This window comes from Ranitomeya imitator, chromosome 7, assembly GCF_032444005.1.
Source record: "Ranitomeya imitator isolate aRanImi1 chromosome 7, aRanImi1.pri, whole genome shotgun sequence".
Taxonomy (NCBI): Eukaryota; Metazoa; Chordata; class Amphibia; order Anura; family Dendrobatidae; genus Ranitomeya; species Ranitomeya imitator.
The window spans coordinates 132,139,795-132,162,197 of record NC_091288.1 but is presented as its reverse complement, the minus strand read 5'-3'; the positions used below and the strand labels follow the sequence as shown (position 1 = coordinate 132,162,197).

At 44.5% G+C, this 22,403-nt stretch overlaps 1 protein-coding gene across 5 annotated transcripts in view; it reads right to left on the bottom strand.

Annotated features, from left to right (window-relative positions):
* The window catches only part of STAT1 (signal transducer and activator of transcription 1), a 1,428,390-nt gene that overhangs the window by 250,186 nt on the left and 1,155,801 nt on the right, over window positions 1-22,403 (bottom strand). For all 5 annotated transcript variants that reach the window (XM_069733810.1, XM_069733808.1, XM_069733811.1 and 2 more), the window contains one exon: window positions 20,566-20,618. In XM_069733810.1, coding sequence (XP_069589911.1) covers window positions 20,566-20,618 — 53 coding nt within the window. The remainder of the gene's footprint in view (window positions 1-20,565; window positions 20,619-22,403) is intronic.

Genomic DNA, 22,403 nt, shown 5'->3' with positions numbered 1-22,403 from the left:
GTAGGGATGAAATAGATTCAGCAAAGTGAGACCCGATATTCTAGACAGAACGAGGATAGGAAAGATAACTTTGCGGTCTACACAAAACCCTAAAGAAAACCACGCAAAGGGGGCAAAAAGACCCTCCGTACCGAACTAACAGCATGGAGGTACACCCTTTGCATCCCAGAGCTTCCAGCAAAACAAATAGACAAGCTGGACAGAAAAAATAGCAACAAATAGCAAAGAAGCACTTAGCTATGCAGAGCAGCAGGCCACAGGAATGATCCAGAGAAACACAAGTCCAACACTGGAACATTGACAGGAAGCATGGATCAAAGCATTAGGTGGAGTTAAGTAGAGAAGCAGCTAACGAGCTCACCAGATCACCTGAGGGAGGAAACTCAGAAGCTGCAGTACCACTTTCCTCCACAAACGGAAGCTCCCAGAGAGAATCAGCCGAAGTACCACTTTTGACCACAGGAGTGAACTCTGCCACAGAATTCACAACACCGGTCCCTGAGAGGCCCTGGACGCATATTTCTATAGATTTTATTTCTGATCTTCCGGTTTCCCAGAGGATGTCGGTTATCTGGGTTGTTTGTGACCTGTTCTCTAAGATGGTTCATTTGGTGCCTTTGCCTAAATTGCCTTTCTCTTCAGATTTGGTTCCGTTGTTTTTTCAGCATGTGGTTCGTTTGCATGGTATTCCGGAGAATATTGTGTCCGACAGAGGTTCCTAGTTTGTTTCTAGGTTTTGGCGGGCCTTTTGTGCTAGGCTGGGCATTGATTTGTCTTTTTCTTCTGCATTTCATCCTCAGACAAATGGTCAGTTCGAGCGAACTAATCAGACTTTGGAGACTTATTTGAGATGCTTTGTGTCTGCTAATCAGGATGATTGGGTGGCCTTCTTGCCATTGGCCGAGCTTGCCCTTAATAATCGGGCTAGTTCGGCTACTTTGGTTTCGCCTTTCTTTTGTAATTTTGGTTTTCATCCTCGTTTTTCTTCTGGGCAAGTTGAGCCTTCTGACTGTCCTCGTGTGGATTCTGTGGTTGACAGGTTGCAGCAGATTTGGGCTCATGTGGTGGACAATTTGGTGTTGTCTCAGGAGGAGGCTCAACGTTTTGCTATCCGTCGTCGGTGTGTTGGTTCACGGCTTCGGGTTGGGGATCTGGTCTGGTTGTCTTCCCGTCATGTTCCTATGAAGGTTTCTTCTCCTAAGTTTAAGCCTCGGTTTATTGGTCCTTATAGGATTTCTGGGATTATTAATCCGGTGTCTTTTCGATTGGCGCTTCCAGCCTCTTTTGCTATCCATAATGTCTTCCATAGATCTTTATTGCGGAAATATGTGGTGCCCGTTGTTCCCTCTGTTGATCCTCCGGCCCCTGTGTTGGTTGAGAAGATTTTGGATTCTCGTTTTTCGAGGCGGAGGCCTCAGTACCTTGTTAAATGGAAGGGTTATGGCCAGGAGGATAATTCTTGGGTTTTTGCCTCTGATGTCCATACTGCTGATTTGGTTCGTGCCTTTCATCTAGCTCGTCCTGATCGGCCTGGTGGCTCTGGTGAGGGTTCAGTGACCCCTCCTCAAGGGGGGGGGGGTACTGTTGTGAATTCTGCTTTTGGGCTCCCTCCGGTGGTTGTAGGTGGTAATGCAGTTGTCACTGGGTTGCAGTCCTGGTCAGGTGTATCTGCTGATTGCAGTTCTGACTGGGGTATTTAGGTGTGCAGGATTCATTAGTCCTTGCCAGTTGTCCATGGTTGTTGGGAGGTGTTGGACCTCTGTCTGGTTCCTCCTGCCTTGCTGCCAAATCAGCAAAGATAAGTGTCTGGTTTTGTTTCTGTGGCACACATGCTGTGTGCTTGATAATTCAGTGCTATTCATTTGTTTTTTTCTTCTCCAGCTTTGATTGTGTCAGTATTTACTCAGTCTATTTGGATTCTCAGGAGTTGCAGATATACGTTCCACGTCTTTAGTTAGATGGTGGAATTTTTTGTATTATCTGCTGTGGATATTTTTGGAAGGGTTTTAATACTGACCGCTTAGTATTCTGTCCTAACTTTTCCTATTTAGCTAGAGGGGCCTCTTTTGCTAAATCCTGTTTTCTGCCTGCGTGTGTCTTTCCTCTCCTACTCACAGTCAATATTCGTGGGGGGCTGCCTACCCTTTGGGGTTCTGCTCTGAGGCAAGGTAGAATTCCTATTTCCATCTATAGGGGTATTTAGTCCTCCGGCTGTGTCGAGGTGTCTAGGGTTTGTTAGGTACACCCCACGGCTAATTCTAGTTGCTGTGTTAGTTCAGGATTTGCGTTCAGTACAGTTACCACCTACTCCAGAGAAAGTTTCATGCGGCTCCAAGGTCACCGGATCATAACAGGGGACGGGATTATGTGGTAATGGGGTGAGGGTCGGGATTATGTGTGGTGATGTGGTGGGGGAAGGAGCTACTGTGTAGAGGTCGGGATTAGCAAGTAATCACGATGCCTCTTATATATATAGATATGTGTCTCATTGACATATATATATATATATATATATATATATATATATAGACAGTATATATGTTTTACGATTATTTGAGCCCATGGATCCATTGTATGTCCGTATGTCGGTTTTGCAAGCCTGCGAGAAAATCTCGCAGTATGGATGCCATACGGATTACATACGGAGGATGACATGTGCAAAATACGCTGACACACCCTGCCTACGGATGACATACGGATCACTATCTTGGGGACTTTCTGCGTATTATGGCCGTAAATAATGGAACGTATTTTTATACGCTGAGTGTGAAGCCGGCCTAACACTCACTGGGGCTGCAGTCTAGCCTAGGCAGGGTTATCTGTAATGGCTGCCCCAGTTTGAGAGGGGGAACTGAATGTTAGGCTGGGATCACACATACGCGAGATACCGCTGAGTCTCGCAGGTGAAAACCCAGCTCTGGCACCGGCACTCCGGAGTGGAGCGTGCTGCTCCATGTATTGCTGTGCGGCTGCACGCTCCGCACCGGAGTGTTGGCGCCAGAGCTGGGTTTTCACCTGCGAGACTCGGCCGTATCTTGCGTATGTGTGATCCCAGCCTAACATTCAGTTTCCCCTCTCAAACTGGGGCAGCCATTACAGATAACCCTGCCTAGGCTAGACTGCAGCCCCAGTGAGTGTGATGCCGGCCTTAGTGTCAGGTCCAGGAAGTGTCAGACAGTTGAGGAACAGTAGTGTGAAGTGGCAGCAGCAGTCTCATGCATTGGGCTGCTAGGGACAACTGGACCTAATACTCGGAGCCAGGGACGGACATACCGCCGATGCAGCTGCATCGGGCCCATAGTTGGAGGGGGGCTCTGCAGGGTGGCTAATAAGTGGTGTGTTTGTTCTGTTATGAATACATTGGGGGTGCTGCAGTGGGCAATCATGGAGATGGTAGAGAGGGAAATAATGGAGGTGGTGGGGGATTGGGCAATGATGGCGATGGTGGGGGAGAGGGCAATGATGGAGGTGGTGGGAGAGAGGATAATGACGAAGGTGGGGGAGGGAAATGATGGAGGTGGTGGAAGAGAGGGCAATGATGGAAGTGGATTCGAGGGTAATGATTGAGGTTGGGGAGTGGGCAATGATGGAGGTGGTGGGTGAGAGGGCATTGATGGAGGTGGCGGAGAGAATAGTGATGGAGGTGGTGGTGAGGGTAATGATGGAGATTGGGGAGAGGGCAATGATGGGAGTGTTGGAAAGAGTAATGATGGGGTGGTGTGGGAGAGGACAATGATGGAGGTAGTGGAGAGGGTAATGATGGTAGTGTTGGAGAGAAGGCAATAATGGAGGTGGTGGAGAGAGCAATGATGAAGCTGGTGAGGAGTGCAATGATGGGGTGGTGGGGAGAGGGGAATGATGGAGGTGGTGGAGGAGAGCGCAATGATGGAGGTGGTGGAGAGGGGGAATATGATGGAGGTAGTGGAGAGGGCAATGATTGGAGTAGTGGAGGAGAACAATGATGGAAGTAGTGGGGGAGAACAATGGTTGGGGTGGTGGAGAGGGCAATGATGGAGGTGGGGGAGAACAATGGGGTGGTGGAGAGGGCTATGATGGAGATGGTGGAGAGGGCAATGATTGAGGTGGAGGAGAACAATGATTGGGGTGGTGGAGAGGACAATGATGGGGTAGTGGGGAAGAACAATGATTGGCGTGGTGAAGAGGGAAATTATGGAGGTGGTGGAGAGGACAATGATGGAAGTTATGGGGGAGAACAATGATAAGGGTGGTGGAGAGAGCAATAATAGGGGTGGTGGAGAGGACAATGATGGATGTGGGGGAAAGGACAATGATGGGATGCGGGGAAGGGGGAGGACAATGAGGGATGTGGGGGATTGGGATGGGAGTAAGTGGGACTTATAATGGACTTATGAACAGGGGGAGGAGGACATTACATATGGATGTAAAATGAATTGTGTGGTGGAGTAGGGTGCTAAGCCTCTGATGGTATCCTCCTCCATCTCACAATTTATTGTGATGCTATCAGGGACTTAAAATTTATTGGGGAGAGGAGAGGGTATGTTACATAGGACACTTTATAATGAATTGAAAGGTGAGAGAAGATGCTATCAGGGACTTTTAATGAATTGGAAGGTGGCAGTGGAGGATGCTCAGTACCTGATAATGTCTTCTTCCACCCCAAAATTCATTATTATGCTATCAAGGACTTATAATGAATGTGGGGGACACAGGACCGGGAATAAGGCTTTGTGCACATGTTCAGGATTTGCAGGAGAAAATTCTGCTGCATATCCTAATGTGTTGGCAGGAAGAACGCTGCGTAAAATACATTTATTTTTTTGCAACTTTTTGACATGTTTTTGTTGCTAATATTCCCCTCCTTATTAGTATGGGTGAAATAAGCTGCAAGAATTGACATTATGCAGATTTTAATTTGCAGCAAATCGGCAAGGAAAAAATCAGCAACATGTGCATGAGACTTCAGGGATCTCATTCACTTTGCTAGTACTGTAAAACCTTGCATATTTTCCATGTGCACAAAGCCTTACAGTTAATTGGGGAGAGTCAGAGACTGAATAGTTTATATTTATATTGCAGCGGATAATATAGTTAATGGGGGACACAGTGCTGCTTATCACTTTATATTTTTCATGGTGGAGGACATCAGGCCCGGATTTAGGGGTGGGCCCAAGGCGCCCGGGCCCTGGGCCACCCACCAAGCAGGGGCCACCCACCAATATAGGGATAAATATCTCAAAACATGTAAAATACACGTCTCTTTGCTGTGAACCATTTCTAATGATAAGGAACATTTAACAAAAGAGAAACTATTAAGGCTATGTGCACACGTCAGGTTTTTTTCCTGACAAAATCCGGAGAATTCTGGCAGAAATTCGCGTTTTTTTCCGCGCGGATTTTTCGCGGTTTTTGCGCGTTTTTTGCGCGGATTTTTTGCGGATTTTTTGCGTTTTTTTTTTTTTGTTTCCTGAGTTTCCTTTTATCATGGAATCCGCAAAAAATCCGCAAAAAGAATGAGCATGTCCGGAATTTTTGCGGTCTGCGTTTTTTTTGCGGAAAAAAACGCATACATCTGCACAAAAATTCCGGAATGCATTCTAAATGATAGGATGCATATTTTTAGCGTTTTTTATGCGGAATTATAGCGTTTTTATAGCGAAATTCCGCAAAAAAAACGCTAAAAATCCGGACGTGTGCACATACCCTGAAAGTGTAGGGACCTGGCTACAGTCCTACATCTCAGTGGCTGGCGCAGAGCTGCAGAGTCATGGCACCTGACCTGTGTCAGCATCCACTGACCTGGCTAGCCAGACTTCCTTAGTACCCTCCCTGTACCTAATGCTTAGCTAATGGCATGCGGCAGCCTTCTCTGATCCCAACAGAAGCTTCTAGGCGCTACCTATTCAGATATGTTATCACTCCCTCGGATTAGAACAGATGAGAGTTTGTTCAGCTACCTTCGATGAAGGAGGTGGAGGCACGATGTCAGCGCGAGAAGAGGATGGACTTCTCTCTGGATCTTCAGTCACTGAAGATCCAGAGGTGAAGTGGTTCAGTCTTCACAGTGTCGCGGTGGGCGAGTATGAACTCTGTGTGTCTGTCTATGTGTGTCTGTATATCTTTCTTGCAGCTCCTGTCCTCCACAGTACCATACTGTATATACAAGTCCACACTATATCCTGCATTACAGTGTGTCTGTGTATACTGTATGTTCTGTATATAGTGTGGATCTGTTTACAGTATAGTGCTGTGTATACACTTTATACAGCCACTCAGCCTCTATTCTATATACAGCCAACACCGCAACAACCTCTGATATATACAGCCCGGCAGCAGACCCTCATATATATATATATACTAGCTGAAGAGCCCGGCGTTGCCTGGGCATAGTAAATATCTGTGGTTAGTTATAGCACGTCACTTCTCTTATTTTCCCATCACGCCTCTCATTTTCCCAATCACATCTTTAATTTTCCCCCTCACATCTCTCATTTTCTCCCTCACACCTCTCATTTTCTCCCTCACTCCTCTCATTCCCCCCTAACACTTGTCATTTCGACCTCACATCTGTCATTTTCCGATCACTCCACTATTTTCCCTCACTCCTCTCATTTTGCACTCACACCTTTTCATTTTCACCTCACACCTCTCATTTTCACCTCAGTATATACATGTTTGTCATCTCCCTTATATATAGTATACACCTGTATGTCATCTCCTGTATATAGTATATACCTGTATGTCATCTCCCCTGTATATAGTATATACCTGCTGTGTGTCATCTCCCCTGTATATAGCATATACCTGTATGTCATCTCCTCCTATATATAGTATATACCTGTATGTCATCTCCTTCTATATAGTATATACCTGTATGTCATCTCCTCCTGTATATAGTATATACCTGTGTGTCATCTCCCCTGTATATAGTATATATCTGTGTGTCATCTCCTCCTGTATATAGTATATACCTGTATGTCATCTTCTATATATAGCATATACCTGTATGTCATCTCCTCCTGTATATAGTATAAACCTGTAGGTAATCTGCTCCTGTATACACTGTGTTCCAAATTATTATGCAAATAATATTTCCTCATATTTTCTCTAAATTACCTATCTGAATTGCAGTCATTGTTATTTTCCAGTCATCTACTATTCTAGTATAATTGCAATGTTGTGGAACAAACTGCCTATGAAAACAGTATCTTTTAAAAAAAAAATAAACACTCAAAATGCATGTTCCAAATTATTATGCACAGCAGAGTTTTCAACCTTTTTTATTTAATTTTGAACAAAAAAATGGTCAATTGTGAAGTTATAAGCATTATCAGCTTATTACAAAATGAAATCAAACAGTTTTCAAGTGAAAACTTTATTCTAGGTGATGTTACATTTGCACATAGGACTCCTTGTTCATAAGAAGCTTCTGAACTCTCTCGTCCATTGAATTTGTTAGTTTTTGGATAGTTTCTGCTTCAATTGTTTTGCATGTGGACAGAATACCCTCCCAGAGCTGTTGCTTAGATGTGAACTGCCTCCCGCCATCCTAGACACTCCTTTTGATGATGCTCCAGAGGTTCTCAATGGGGTTGAGGTCAGGGGAAGATGGTGGCCATACCATGAGTTTGTCCTCTTTTATGCCCAGAGCAGCCAGAGATGCAGATGTGTTTTTTTGCAGCATGAGACGGTGCATTATCATGCATGAAAATGATCTTGCTGCGGAAAGCACGGTTCTTCCTCTTGAACCATGGCAGGAAGTGTTGTTTTAGAAACTCCACATAGATTATGGAGTTCATCTTTACCCCTTCAGGGATCATAAAGGGGCCGACAATCTCTCTCCCTATGATTCCAGCCCAAAACATTACTCCACCTCCTCCTTGTTGGCGTTTTCATGGGGTGTCCATCAACCAGCCATCCTCCACTCCATCCATCTGGACCATCGAGCGTTGCACGGCACTCATCGGTGAACAAAACAGTTTGGAAGTCAGTCTTCATGTATCATTTGGCCCACTGGAGCCATTTCTGCTTGTGTGTAGTGGATAGAGGTGGTCGACAGGATGGCTTACGCACAGCTGCAAACCTCTGAAGGACCCTGCATCTTGTTGTTCTGGGGACATTGGAGGCACCAGCAGCTTCAAAAACTTGCCTGCTGCTATGACAAGGTATTTTTGCAGCTGCTTTTTTAACCTTACGCAATTGCCTGTTGGAAAGAGTCCTCAATTTTTCCTTATCAGCACGCAAACGTGTATGCTGGGAACCAGCTACATACTTCTTGATTGTGCAATGATCACGATGAAGTGTCTTGGCAATGTTGATTGTAGTCATGCCTTGACCTAAATACTCCACAATTTGTTGCTTCTCAGCAGCCGACACATCCTTTTTCTTTCCCATTTTGGCTAAAAATGTAGGCTGCTTAATAATGTGGAACAGCGCTCTTAAGTAGTCTTGCCTTTATTTGGACACACCTGCCAAACTACTTTGCACAGGTATCTGCAATTGCTTTCAGTGATATAAACAACCTTGACACACATCACCATCAATGAGTTTAAATGACAAACAAAAAATTCTAACCTTATCACCCCTAAACTCTTTGTGCATAATAATTTGGAACACAGTGTATAGTATATACCTGTATGTCATCTCCTCCTGTATATAGTATGTACCTGTATGTCATCTCCTCCTCTATATAGTATATACCTGTGTGTCATCTCTCCTGTATATAGTATATATCTGTGTGGCATCTCCCCTGTATATAGTATATACCTGTGTGATCTCCTGTATTAGACCTCATTCACACGTTATTTGCTCAGTATTTTTACCTCAGTATTTGTAAGATAAATTGGCAGCCTGATAAATCCCCAGCCAACAGGAAGCCCTCCCCCCTGGCAGTATATATTAGCTCACACATACACATAATAGACAGGTCATGTGACTGACAGCTGCCGTATTTCCTATATGGTACATTTGTTGCTCTTGTAGTTTGTCTGCTTATTAATCAGATTTTTATTTTTGAAGGATAACACCAGACTTTTGTGTGTTTTAGGGCGAGTTTCGTTTGTCAAGTTGTGTGTGTTGAGTTGCGTGTGGCAACATGCATGTAGCGACTTTTGTGAGATGAGTTTTGTGTGGCAACATGCATGTAGCAACTTTTTGTGTGTCGAGTTGCATGTGACAGGTTAGTGTAGCAAGTTGTGTGCAGCAAGTTTTGCACATGGCGAGTTTTGCGCATGGCGAGTTTTATGTGTGGTGCCTTTTGAGTATGTGCAAGTTGTGTGTGAGGCAACTTTTGCATGTGTTGCAACTTTTGTGCATGTGGCAATTTTTCCGCGTGTGCAAGTTTTGCGTGTGGCGAGTCTTCCATGAGGTGAGTTTTGCACTTGTGGCGAGTTTTGCGTGAGCCTAGTTTTTGCATGTGGCGAGTTTTGCGCGTGGCGAGTTTTGAGTGGTGACTTTTGTGTTTTGACTTTTATGTGGCGAGGTTGGTGTTTGTGTGGTGAAATGTGTGCTGAGGGTGGTATATGTGTTGAAGCACGTGGTAGTGTGTGGCCCATTTTGTGTGTGTGTTCATATCCCCGTGTGTGGTGAGTATCCCATGTCGGGGCCCCACCTTAGCAACTGTACGGTATATACTCTTTGGCGCCATCGCTCTCATTCTTTAAGTCCCTTTTGTTCACATCTGGCAGCTGTCAATTTGCCTCCCAACACTTTTCCTTTCACTTTTCCCCATTATGTAGATAGTGGCAAAATTGTTTGGTGAATTGGAAAGCGCGGGGTTAAAATTTCACCTCACAACATAGCCTATGATGCTCTCAGGGTCCAGACGTGTGACTGTGCAAAATTTTGTGGCTGTAGCTGCGACGCCTCCAACACTTTTCTTTTCACCTTTTTCCCCATTATGTAGATAGGGGCAAAATTGTTTGGTGAATTGGAACGCGCGGGGTTAAAATTTCGCCTCACAACATAGCCTATGACGCTCTCGGGGTCCAGACGTGTGACTGTGCAAAATTTTGTGGCTGTAGCTGCGACGGTGCAGATGCCAATCCCGGACATACATACATACATACACACACAGCTTTATATATTAGATATATATATATATATATATATATATGTATATATATATATATATATATATATAGTGAGGCTGTGGCCTCTGATACAGCTAGGGGGCGCTGTTTGTTCTCCCCAGAATGTGCATGCAGACGGATGAAGTCCATAGGAGTGCATGAGAGTCACGGATCTCCGGGCCGGGTTTTCCAGGTGGCTGAAGGCCACAGGTTGGTGTGTTTAAAAACCCTGCAGTAAGGGGAATGGGGGTGTCAGGTGTCTGGCCAGGTGTGCGAGGTGCACGTCAGTGTCAGTCTGGTGTGTGCTGGTCTGCAGAGTGCATGGAGGCTCAGGCCAGCAGAGCCAGCACCCAGGGCAGCTGAATAGCCTGGCACCCGCAGCGTACACAGAGATGCAAGTTGTCCATGGTACTGGTCTCGGATGTGGACAGTCCTATGCCCGGAGGTGGATGTCCTGTGCCCGTAGGAGTCGGATGTGGACAGTCCTGTGCCCGGAGGTGGATGTCCTGTGCCCGTAGGAGTCGGATGTGGACAGTCCTGTGCCCGGAGGTGGATGTCATGTGCCAGAATGAGTCGGATGTGGACAATCCTGTGCCCGGAGGTGGATGTCCTGTATCCAAAAGAGGACTAGCATGTGCAACGATTGCAAACAGGTGGATATGGTGCCCGGCTGCTATCCGAAGGATATCCTGAACTGTGTACGACTGTGTGAGTAAAGAGTCTGTAAAGAGACTGTGATACAGCGATGCAGGACACCCACGAGAACTAGTCAGAGGAGGGCTGGCGTGTGTAGTGTCTGCAACATATGAGGCTGTGTGTATGGAGATGTATAGAGACTGTGAGATGGCGTACGGTCGCCCAGGGAAACTGGACAAGGGAAGTCTGGCCTGTTTAGGGACCGCAAATCTAAAGCCATGTGATATGTATTGCTTTGAACTGGTGTAAACTGGTCACTGAAAATATCCACTGAAGTTATATGCATTTATGTGAATTGGAATTTAATGCTGTGAAGAAACACATTAAAAGAGACTTTTGTGTTTGAATTTGTGGGTCACTGCTTCTTCACTGCGTACGATGCTACTGCAGCTTTACGATATATATACAGCCCAGCAGAAGCCCCTCATATATATATATACATATATATATATATATATATATATATACACAGGGCCGGCTCCAGGTTTTTGAGGGCCCCGGGCAAAAGAGCCTCAGTGGGCCCCCTCTTTAACACATACCACGATTCATGATGCACAGATACAGCAGAGAAATATACCACAGCCAAGTAGCATATAACACAGCCCACATAGCATATAACACAGCCCACGTAGCATATAACACAGCCCACGTAGCATATAACACAGCCCACGTAGCATATAGCACAGTCCATGTAGTATATAGCACAGCCCATGTAGTATATAGCACAGCCCACGTAGTATATAGCACAGCCAATGCAGTATATAGCACAGCCCACGCAATGTATAACACAGCACACCTAATGTATGGCACAGGCCACGCAGTATATAACACAGCCACGCTGTATATAACACAGCCACGTAGTTTATAACACAGCCCATGCGGTATATAACACAGCCCACGTGGTATATAACACAGCCCACGCGGTACATAACACACCCCACGCAGTACAAAACATAGCCCACGCGATATATAGCACAGCCCACGCGATATATAGCACAGCCCACGCGATATATAGCACAGCCCACGTGGTATATAGCACAGCCCACGCGGTATGTAGCACAGACCACGCGGTATATAACACAGCCCACGCTGTATATAACACAGCCCACGCAATATATAACACAGCCCACGCAATATATAACACAGCCCAGGCAGTATATAACACAGCCCACGCAGTATATAACACAGCCACGCAGTATGTAGCAGCCACGCAGTATATAACACAGCCACGCAGTATATAACACAGCCACGCAGTATATAACACAGCCATGCAGTATATAACACAGCCACGCAGTATATAACACAGCCACGCAGTATATAACACAGCCACGCAGTATATAACAGCCCACGTGATGTAGTATACAGCACAGTGCATGTAGTATAGCACAGGCCCGTGACATAGTAATACTAGTATATAACACACACCGCCCCCACGTAGTATATAATCATATAATAACACAGCCAGCCATTTAGTATATACAGTCAGTAGTAGTCTATGCCTTTAGTCTGTATGATGCAAGTTGCAACATTTGAGATTTGGAAAGTAAATGGGTCAGTGTTCAGTGTTCTCTTCTGACTATCTATGGGGGGATACAATAGGGAGGGGAAATAGCCTCAGAGACCCTCAGTCTACATGATGACCTAACTCGTCAGGATCAGAAACCAGGAAAGGCCTGGTTCACAAACTCTGAATGAAGCAAGCAAAACAGCTTGGCATTAGGATGCACGCAGCAGGCCCAGGCTCAGCAGGCTGCATCCCATCCCCCCCACCCCCGCCCCTGCAATGCGCAGCATTGGGACTGTCACCAAAGACAAGTCACTCACTCACTGTCACTGCCTGCTTCACTCGGCGCTGTCACCCTCATTGTGGACACGGAGAGAGTGCACCGACTGTGCACCTCCTGAGTCCCGACTCCTTACTGCAGCTGCTGCTTTTCTTCTCCTGCTTGGCGCTGCAGCTGCTGGAGCCTGGACCTGTCCTGGAAGTGGAATGGAACCAACACGAACGAATGGAATTGATGTGATCCGATGATCTCTTCTTCTCTGTGCTCTTCTTGCCGGCTCTTAGGATGACAAGCCGACCGGAAGTGACAGGACAGATGACCCGGCGTCGCCCGGAAGTGACTCTCTTTGCATTGTATCCATGGTGACGGGCCGGCGGAGGTGAGTATTGCAGCTGCGCAGCGCCAGGCTTCAGCGAAACCCTTAGATCTCTGTGCCGCCTGCTTCCGAGTCGCTGCCGGGCGCCGGGGATGAGGGATTTGAATGACTGAGTAGTCTGAGTCACTGTTGTCACACACAGCAGGGATGTAGTGCACTACCATAAATGGGCCCCCCCGGCTCGCCAGGGCCCCGGCACTTGCCCGGGTGCGCCGGGTGCTGACGCCGGCCCTGTATATATATATATACAGCTCAGCAGAAGCCCCTCATATATATATATACAGGCCAGCAGAAGCCCCTCATATATATACAGCCCAGCAGAAGCCTCTCATACATATACAGCCCAGCAGAAGCCTCTCATACATTTACAGCCCAGCAGAAGCCTCTCATACATATAGAGCCCAGCAGAAGCCTCTAACATAGAGAGCCCAGCATAAGCCTCTCATATATATACAGCCCAGCAGAAGCTTCTCATATACAGCCCAGCAGAAGCCTCTCATATATATACAGCCCAGCAGAAGCCTCTCATACATATACAGCCAAGCAGAAGCCTCTCATACATATACAGCCCAGCAGAAGCCTCTCATACATATATGCCCAGCAGAAGCCTCTCATATATATATATGCAGCCAGCACAGCAACAGCCTCTGATATACACAGGTAAACAGCCTCTGATATATACAGCCCGGCAGCAGCCCTTCATATATATAGTACAGCCCAGCAGAAGCCCCTCATATATATGTATATATATATATATATATATATATATATATATATATATATATATACAGCTCATCAGAAGCCTCTCATATATATACAGCCCAGCAGAAGCCCCTCATATATATCTCATATATATACAGCCCAGCAAAAGCCTCTCATACATATTCAGCCCAGCAGAAGCCTCTCATACATATACAGCCCAGCAGAAGCCCTTCATATATATACAGCCTAGCAGAAGCCTCTCATTCATATACAGCCCAGCAGAAGCCTCTCATACATATACAGCCCAGCAGAAGCCTCTCATACATATTCAGCCCAGCAGAAGCCTCTCATACATATTCAGCCCAACAGAAGCCCCTCATATATATACAGCCCAGCAGAAGCCTCTCATACATATACAGCCCAGCAGAAGCCTCTCATACATATACAGCCCAGCAGAAGCCTCTCAAACATATACAGCCCAGCAGAAGCCTCTGACATATAGAGCCCAGCAGAAGCCTCTCATACATATACAGCCCAGCAGAAGCCCCTAATATATATACAGCCCAGCAGAAGCCCGTCATATATATACAGCCCAGCAGAAGCCTCTCATACATATTCAGCCCAGCAGAAGCCTCTGATATATAGAGCCCAGCAGCAGGCTTTGATATAGACAGCCCACATTTCTACACTATACATACATACAGTTAGGGCCAGAAATATTTGGACAGTGACACAAGTTTTGTTATTTTAGCTGTTTACAAAAACATGTTCAGAAATACAATTATATATATAATATGGGCTGAAAGTGCACACTCCCAGCTGCAATATGATAGTTTCCACATCCAAGTCGGAGAAAGGGTTTAGGAATCATAGCTCTGTAATGCATAGCGTCCTCTTTTTCAAGGGACCAAAAGTAATTGGACAATGGACTCTAAGGGCTGCAATTAACTGTGAAGGCGTCTCCCTCGTTAACCTGTAATCAATGAAGTAGTTAAAAGGTCAGGAGTGGATTCCAGGTGTGTGGTTTTGCATTTGGAAGCTGTTGCTGTGAGCAGACAACATGCGGTCAAAGGAACTCTCAATTGAGGTGAAGCAGAACATCCTGAGGCTGAAAAAAAAGAAAAAATCCATCAGAGAGATAGCAGACATGCTTGGAGTAGCAAAATCAACAGTTGGGTACATTCTGAGAAAAAAGGAATTGACTGGTGAGCTTGGGAACTCAAAAAGGCCTGGGCGTCCACGGATGACAACAGTGGTGGATGATCGCCGCATACTTAATTTGGTGAAGAAGAACCCGTTCACAACATCAACTGAAGTCCAGAACACTCTCAGTGAAGTAGGTGTATCTGTCTCTAAGTCAACAGTAAAGAGAAGACTCCATGACAGTAAATACAAAGGGTTCACATCTAGATGCAAACCATTCATCAATACCAAAAATAGACAGGCCAGAGTTAAATTTGCAGAAAAACATCTCAAGAAGCCAGCTCAGTTCTGGAAAAGTATTCTATGGACAGATGAGACAAAGATCAACCTGTACCAGAATGATGGGAAGAAAAAAGTTTGGAGAAGAAAGGGAACGGCACATGATCCAAGGCACACCACATCCTCTGTAAAACATGGTGGAGGCAACGTGATGGCATGGGCATGCATGGCTTTCAATGGCACTGGGTCAGTTGTGTTTATTAATGACATAAGAGCAGACAAGAGTAGCCGGATGAATTCTGAAGTGTACCGGGATATACTTTCAGCCCAGATTCAGCCAAATGCTGCAAAGTTGATTGGACGGCGCTTCATAGTACAGATGGACAATGACCCCAAGCATACAGCCAAAGCTAGCCAGGAGTTCATGAGTGCCAAAAAGTGGAACATTCTGCAATGGCCAAGTCAATCTCCAGATCTAAACCCAATTGAGCATGCATTTCACTTGCTCAAATCCAGACTTAAGACGGAAAGACCCACAAACAAGCAAGACCTGAAGGCTGCGGCTGTAAAGGCCTGGCAAAGCATTAAGAAGGAGGAAACCCAGCGTTTGGTGATGTCCATGGGTTCCAGACTTAAGGCAGTGATTGCCTCCAAAGAATTTGCAACAAAATATTGAAAATAAAAATATTTTGTTTGGGTTATGTTTATTTGTCCAATTACTTTTGACCTCCTAAAATGTGGAGTGTTTGTAAAGAAATGTGTACAATTCCTACATTTTCTATCAGATATTTTTGTTCAACCCTTCAAATTAAACGTTACAATCTGCACTTGAATTCTGTTGTAGAGGTTTCATTTCAAATCCAATGTGGTGGCATGCAGAGCCCAACTCGCGAAAATTGTGTCACTGTCCAAATATTTCTGGCCCTAACTGTATGTACATATTTTAATCTTTAACTCCCTTTCAGGACTTCAAGGGTTGACAAGGTCAGATCTACTGTGTGTATTGGACTTTAGTGACATCATTAGTGATTTTGCAGTACACAAATCAAGGAAAGTGCCCGGATTGTAAAAAATGAATGATTTTACTTAAATTACTCTGCGTAAATGATTTTTGGAAATAAACTTGCATTTGTTTCATTTTCTGTTTTTTGCATTACATATTGGAGCACCTTGAAAAATGGGCCTCCCTCCAAAATGGGCCCCGGGCCAATAACCTCTTAAATCCGGCCCTGGAGGACATATTTGTTATTCAGGGAGGGAGACACATGTATGTATACAATATATGTAACCTTGTTATTTTCAGGGCTGGGAAGATCATCGTGACAAGACGTGTCGTGGTTGGGAGATGTCGACATGAAGGTCTGTCCAGATGGAGAAGAAACAGCAGAAAATGGCTCTAATTAGACAAGAAGTGAGCGGTAAGTTACCGATGTAAATATTATTCTGTATCTGCACTGTGTGACTTGTCATGATGTTATCGGTAAAATCTCTTATTCAACATTCTCACATTTGTGTGAAATGTCCGTGTGCGTCCAGATTTTTTTATTGGATGGCACACGGACTCGTGGAGTTTTATAGGTCCACTCACACATCCGTGAAAATCACGGATCTGAGAATAAGATCTGTGAGAGTCAGAGAATGTTTTATTCTTATCCAATTTTGAGGATCACAATAGCACATGCTCAATGCGTCTGTAAAAGCGGGCAACACAACGACACTGGACACAGATACAGTAATGTAGCCTTATTATATATAGAACAGTCTCTTAGTATAGAGTGTACTCCCTTATCATGTATAGCACAGTCTCTTGGTATATAGTATACTCACTTATTATGTATAGAACAGTCCCTTAGTACAGGGCCGGCGTCAGCACCCGGCACAGCGGGCAAATGCCGGGGCCCTGGGGAGAGGGGGGGGGGGGCCCACTCATGCTGTCATAGATACAGCTGGGAGAGCAGAGCAGGAGATAACATGCTCTCTCCCCCCACAAAGTCACTGCTGGCTGCGTTCTCTTAACCCCTATGTGCCAGCTCTGACACAAGCATCTTCTCACTCAGTCAGTGCAGCCAGGCAGGCACACATAGGGGTTAACAGAAGGCAGCCGGTGTGACATTGTGGGCGGAGAGAGCAAGTTCTCTGCTCTCCCCCCTGGGTGGCTGCAGACAGTGCTGAAGTTTATCAGGCAGATTCCGAGGAGCTCCGTCCTACTAGTGCCTGAGTGAGTGCAAAGGTATCCAGCAGTGGTTGCAGTTGTGGCTCAGTCTGCTGCTGTCTGTCTCCGCTGCCTAAAAGTGTGGGTGATGTCTGGAGGAGCAGCTGGTGGGGTGCAGCCTGTAGCTGCCCAGCTCACCCAGAATACATGCATGCTGCACCAAACCTGCACCAGTGGGGTAGGAAGAAGCTTAACCCCTTCCCATCTGTATGAAGGTTATTGCTGAACATTAAAGATAACAATCCGACCCGCATAAATGGGGTTAACCAGATGCCAGGAGGAAGGGGAGCTGCTGCCATGGATAAAACTGAGCTGTGGGCTGTACGTTGGGGCCCCGTGGCCCCAGGCTGGTGACTGGAGGGACTCTGCCCAGTGCTGGCATGTGGGTGATTTCTGCTCCGGAGTCTCAGCTTCTCTCCTCCATATCACACTGTGCAGTCACAGCAACATTGGTTGTCTCTGTCCAGGTCCCAGCAGCTGCCACTGCTCCCACCAAGGACATGGCATCACTTAACCCTTCCCCTGCAGCCACCGGCAACAAATCCACATTATTCCTTGATTAAATCAGGTTCCAACCCAATAGAGGAGCAGACATTTCCTGCTGCCATTAGGGTCCGGGAGGGGGTGACATTGGCTGCCCTGCTACTCTGTAGTGGGTGATGACAAGTGTAACATGGGGTAACGATGAAGGAGAAATGCACAGGATAATAGTGAGCGCGACAGAGGGCAGTGTATCGTATGGAGCAGTCAGGGGGTGGGCTGCAGGATCACCCCATACTGTACATGACTGCTCGGGACAGGGAGGCATTTAATGAGCTTCCAATAGCGGGGCACTAATTGGGTCATTAGGGTTTGTGGAAAGGATTCAGCATCAGGTCCCTCATTAAAGCCCGAGCTGCCTGTTACTTTGTAGCACAGATCTGTTGGGGCCGCAAAACCAAACAACGTTGTTTATGTAGAAAAGTCTTTGTTTCATAGAAAAACTCAGAACAGAAAAGCACCTCTCCTGTATATATACACTGCACAGCACCTTTCCTCCTGTATATATACACTGCAGAATCTACAATAGCTGTCACTCATGTAAGAAGTGAAATCTGGCATTGTACTATACATTTCTCTGCCGTATCTGTGCATCATAAATCGGGGTATGTGTTAAAGGGGGGGGCCCACTGAGACTCTTTTGCCCGGGGCCCTCGAAAACCTGGAGCCGGCCCTGCCTTAGTATATATTGTATTCAGTTATTATGTACAGCACAGTCTTTAAGTATATAGTGTACTCACTTATTATGTATAGCACAGTCCCTTATTATACAGAGTACTCACTTATTATGTATAGCACAGTCCTTTAGTATATAGTGTACTCTGTTGTTATGTACAGTGCTGTCTCTTACATAGCGTATTCTTGTTATTTTTGTTATTCACAGCGCTCTCTTTTATTACATAGTCCCTTCTATTGTTAGATATAAAATTACTGCTGATGGAGCAGCCGGTGACCAGACGATCAGTCCATCTGCTCCTCCATTAGAAAAGAAGCTTTCCACTACTCCATCAGATGTCACTGCATTATTAATCTTAGAAAAGAGGACAATATGTAATAAAAACAGGGCTCTATATAATCCGATATGCAAGGGACAGAGCTGTAAATAACAAGAAAGGGCACTGTGTAATAAGGGACAGCAATATACATACTAAAGGAGACTATGTAAGATATAGACATATATGTGTGTGGCTATATAAATATATATATTATAACTTTGTCGCCATAAATGGAGGGGGGACCAGACACATTTCTTGCACAGGGGCCCCAAGCTGTCAGTATCCGCCCCTGCCAGTGGATTGCCAAAAATACCCTTCCGTGTGATTCCATCTACCGGCCTGGCGGAACCTCAAAATGGATGGCGGGGCTTTGAGTGCACAGCGCTTGTGAGGCTACAGTGAAAAATGGACTCAGACTACATGGGGCGCAAGGTATTGCAATCCATATGCACTGCTAGTGGAAGAGAAGAATTCCTCGTGATAGAGAAGATAGCAAGGAGGACCCTCTACTTATACTGAGAAACAGGGCTGAAGTTGTGTCCTACACATGTGGAAAAGACGACAACCTGTGGGGTCTTATCTTGTATGCCTGTTTGCAAAGTCTGCCAGTTGTTAAGTAAGGGTATGTGCACACATTCAGGTTTTTTCACATTTTTTTTGCAATAAAAACGTGATAAAACCGCATTAGAAACTGCAGACATATGCATCCTATCATTTAGAATGCATTCTGCAATTTTTGTGCACATGATGCGTTTTTTTCCGTGAAAAAATGCATCGCGGTAAAAAAAGCAGCATGTTCATTAATTTTGCATTTTTTCACGTTTTTCCGGTTATTTTATGCATTTGGAAAAACGCAAGAAAAAACGCATCAAAAACGTGCAAAGAACGCAAAAAAAACGCATGCGGATTTCTGGCAGAATTGTCAGGTTTTTGTCAGGAAAATTTCTGCCAGAAATCCTGACGTGTGCACATAGCCTAAAAGTTTGATTATTTCCCCTAGACTGACTGCTGCCAAGGTTCCAGAAGAGGAAAACCTGGAGACAATAGAAGCCTGCTGGCCAGAAGTAAGTGTGATGTACTCCACACACTGCAGCAACCGGACGGGGACACGTGTTGTCTGTAGAGGTCAAGAGCAAGTGGGATCAACAACTCGCCCACGACTACTTCTTTTGGGCACCTTACACAAACATCCTGCACTAAATAGCAATATTGCATCAAAATAATATAATATTCTTAGTTAACATAATTTTGACAAAAAAAAAACGCAGGATGTTTGTTTATTTTGTTTCTGTCTTTGATTTTGTCTGTTTAGTGGCCTGTGTGAACATGCACCTACTACTGATGAGCGAGTGTGCTCGTTACAAATCATGCAGCTGTGGCGACACAAACATAATCTACGAGCACGCCTAAAATACTTGGAGTACACCCGCGCATGCTCGGAAAACTCAAGTAACAAGCACACTCGCTCATCACTTGCGCCTACATGTTGCATGCACACCAACTTATATTCCAGTTCATGCCTTTAGGTTCTTCTTTATGGAGTCCGGCTGTGTCTGACAACCGGCTCCCTGCTGCTGCAGCTGCACAACTGCTCCACTATACAGTGATATAGAGAAATTTTAAAATGTCACCAAGAGTAGAAAGTAGCATGCCCAGATTTTTATAGTCTATGAGTATTCCGGAAGTAATACATTTCTTACTAAGAAAATAACACATTAATCTTTACAAAATGCAAGCATAGTAAGTATTTATGTAAACTATGTTATACTGGACATTGCTTTTATTTTACCTTGCAGAATCTAGTCCATGGAATAAAGTCATCTGTATTGGTCATATTTGTACCTGCAGATAAGAGCACAAAAATTCATGTTGAATTGATAATGTATAGTGACTGACAAAAAACAGACACATGGCTGCTCATATGTGCATGAATTTGTGCCCGATAGAAATCATGCAGCATAAACAAATTGCCAGACAGAGGTGAAGCACGTGGTCTTGATGTGAAACATTTATGGGTCCCCTATTCTGATTAAGCTAACTGTAGCCAGCACACGTGCATTTTGCCAAGAATTAACGTTAGTTATTTATTCAGTTAGTGTTTGTGTTTCACCAGTAGTTGATATACAAACAAATAAACAAAACAAAAAAACAGTAATAAATATGGAAATGGTAATTGGTAGCAAAAATATATTTCAAACGTCTCTTTGTAAAAATACAGATCATGTAAACATTTTTAATACAGAGATGTGGATGCACACATTCTTTAAATAATTCAGGGCTCTTTACAGACACCTTTTTCAGCGTCACAAATGGTTTTTATTAATATTTTTTACATGGATTTCATTTTTATGTTGGGACATTTTATAGACTGATACAGTATTTATAGGTGATTTTGAACTCCTCTAGAAAAGTCAATGGAAACAACATGCATACATACGTAGAACATGACACAAAAAAACACTGCAAAAAATGAACAAGCAGACTTTGCAATACTTAAAGGGGTTGTCTAGGCATTAATATTTATGACCACCTATCCTTAGATTAAAGTACCACTCTCGTATTTATTTTTAATTGCAGCACTGGTTGGGAGCTTCCAATCTAAGATGTTTGAGCATTAGGCTATGTGCACACGTTGCGGATTTACCATGGAGCCGCAGCATTTTTTTCCGCGCAGAAACTCTGCAGCTCCACAAGTGATTTACAGTACAATGTAAATCAATGCAAAAAAAATGCTGTGCTAATGGTGCGTAAATTCTGCACAGAAAGTGCTGTGGATTAACCCCTTAAGCCCCAAGGGTGGTTTGCACGTTAATGACCGGGCCAATTTTTACAATTCTGACCACTGTCCCTTTATGAGGTTATAACTCTGGATCGCTTCAACGGATCTTGGCGATTCTGACATTTTTTTCTCGTGATACATTGTACTTCATGATAGTGGTAAAATTTCTTCGATATAACTTGCGTTTATTTGTGAAACAAACGGAAATTTGGCGAAAATTTTGAAAATTTTGCAATTTTCCAACTTTGAATTTTTATGCCCTTAAATCACAGAGATATGTCATGTAAAATAATTAATAGGTAACATTTCCCACATGTCTACTTTACATCAGCACAATTTCGGAACCCCAAAAAAATTTTTGTCAGGGAGTTATAAGGGTTAAAAGTTGACCAGCAATTTCTCATTTTTACAACACCAATATTTTTTAGGGACCACATCACATTTGAAGTCATTTTGAGGGGTCTATATGATAGAAAATAACCAAGTGTGACAACATTCTAAAAACTGCACCCCTCAAGGTGCTCAAAACCACATTCAAGAAGTTTATTAACCCTTCAGGTGTTTTACAGGAAATTTTTGAACGTTTAAAAAAAATTAACATTTAACTTTTTTTCACAAAAAAATTATTTCAGCTCCAATTTGTTTTATTTTCCCAAGGGTAAGAGAAGAAATTGGACCCCAAAAGTTGTTGTGCCATTTGTTCTGAGTATGCCGATACCCCACATGTGGGGGTAAACCACTGTTTGGGCGCATGGCAGACCTCGGAAGGGAAGGGGCGCCGTTTGACTTTTCAATGCAAAATTGACTGGAATTGAGATGGGACGCCATGTCACATTTGGAGAGCCCCT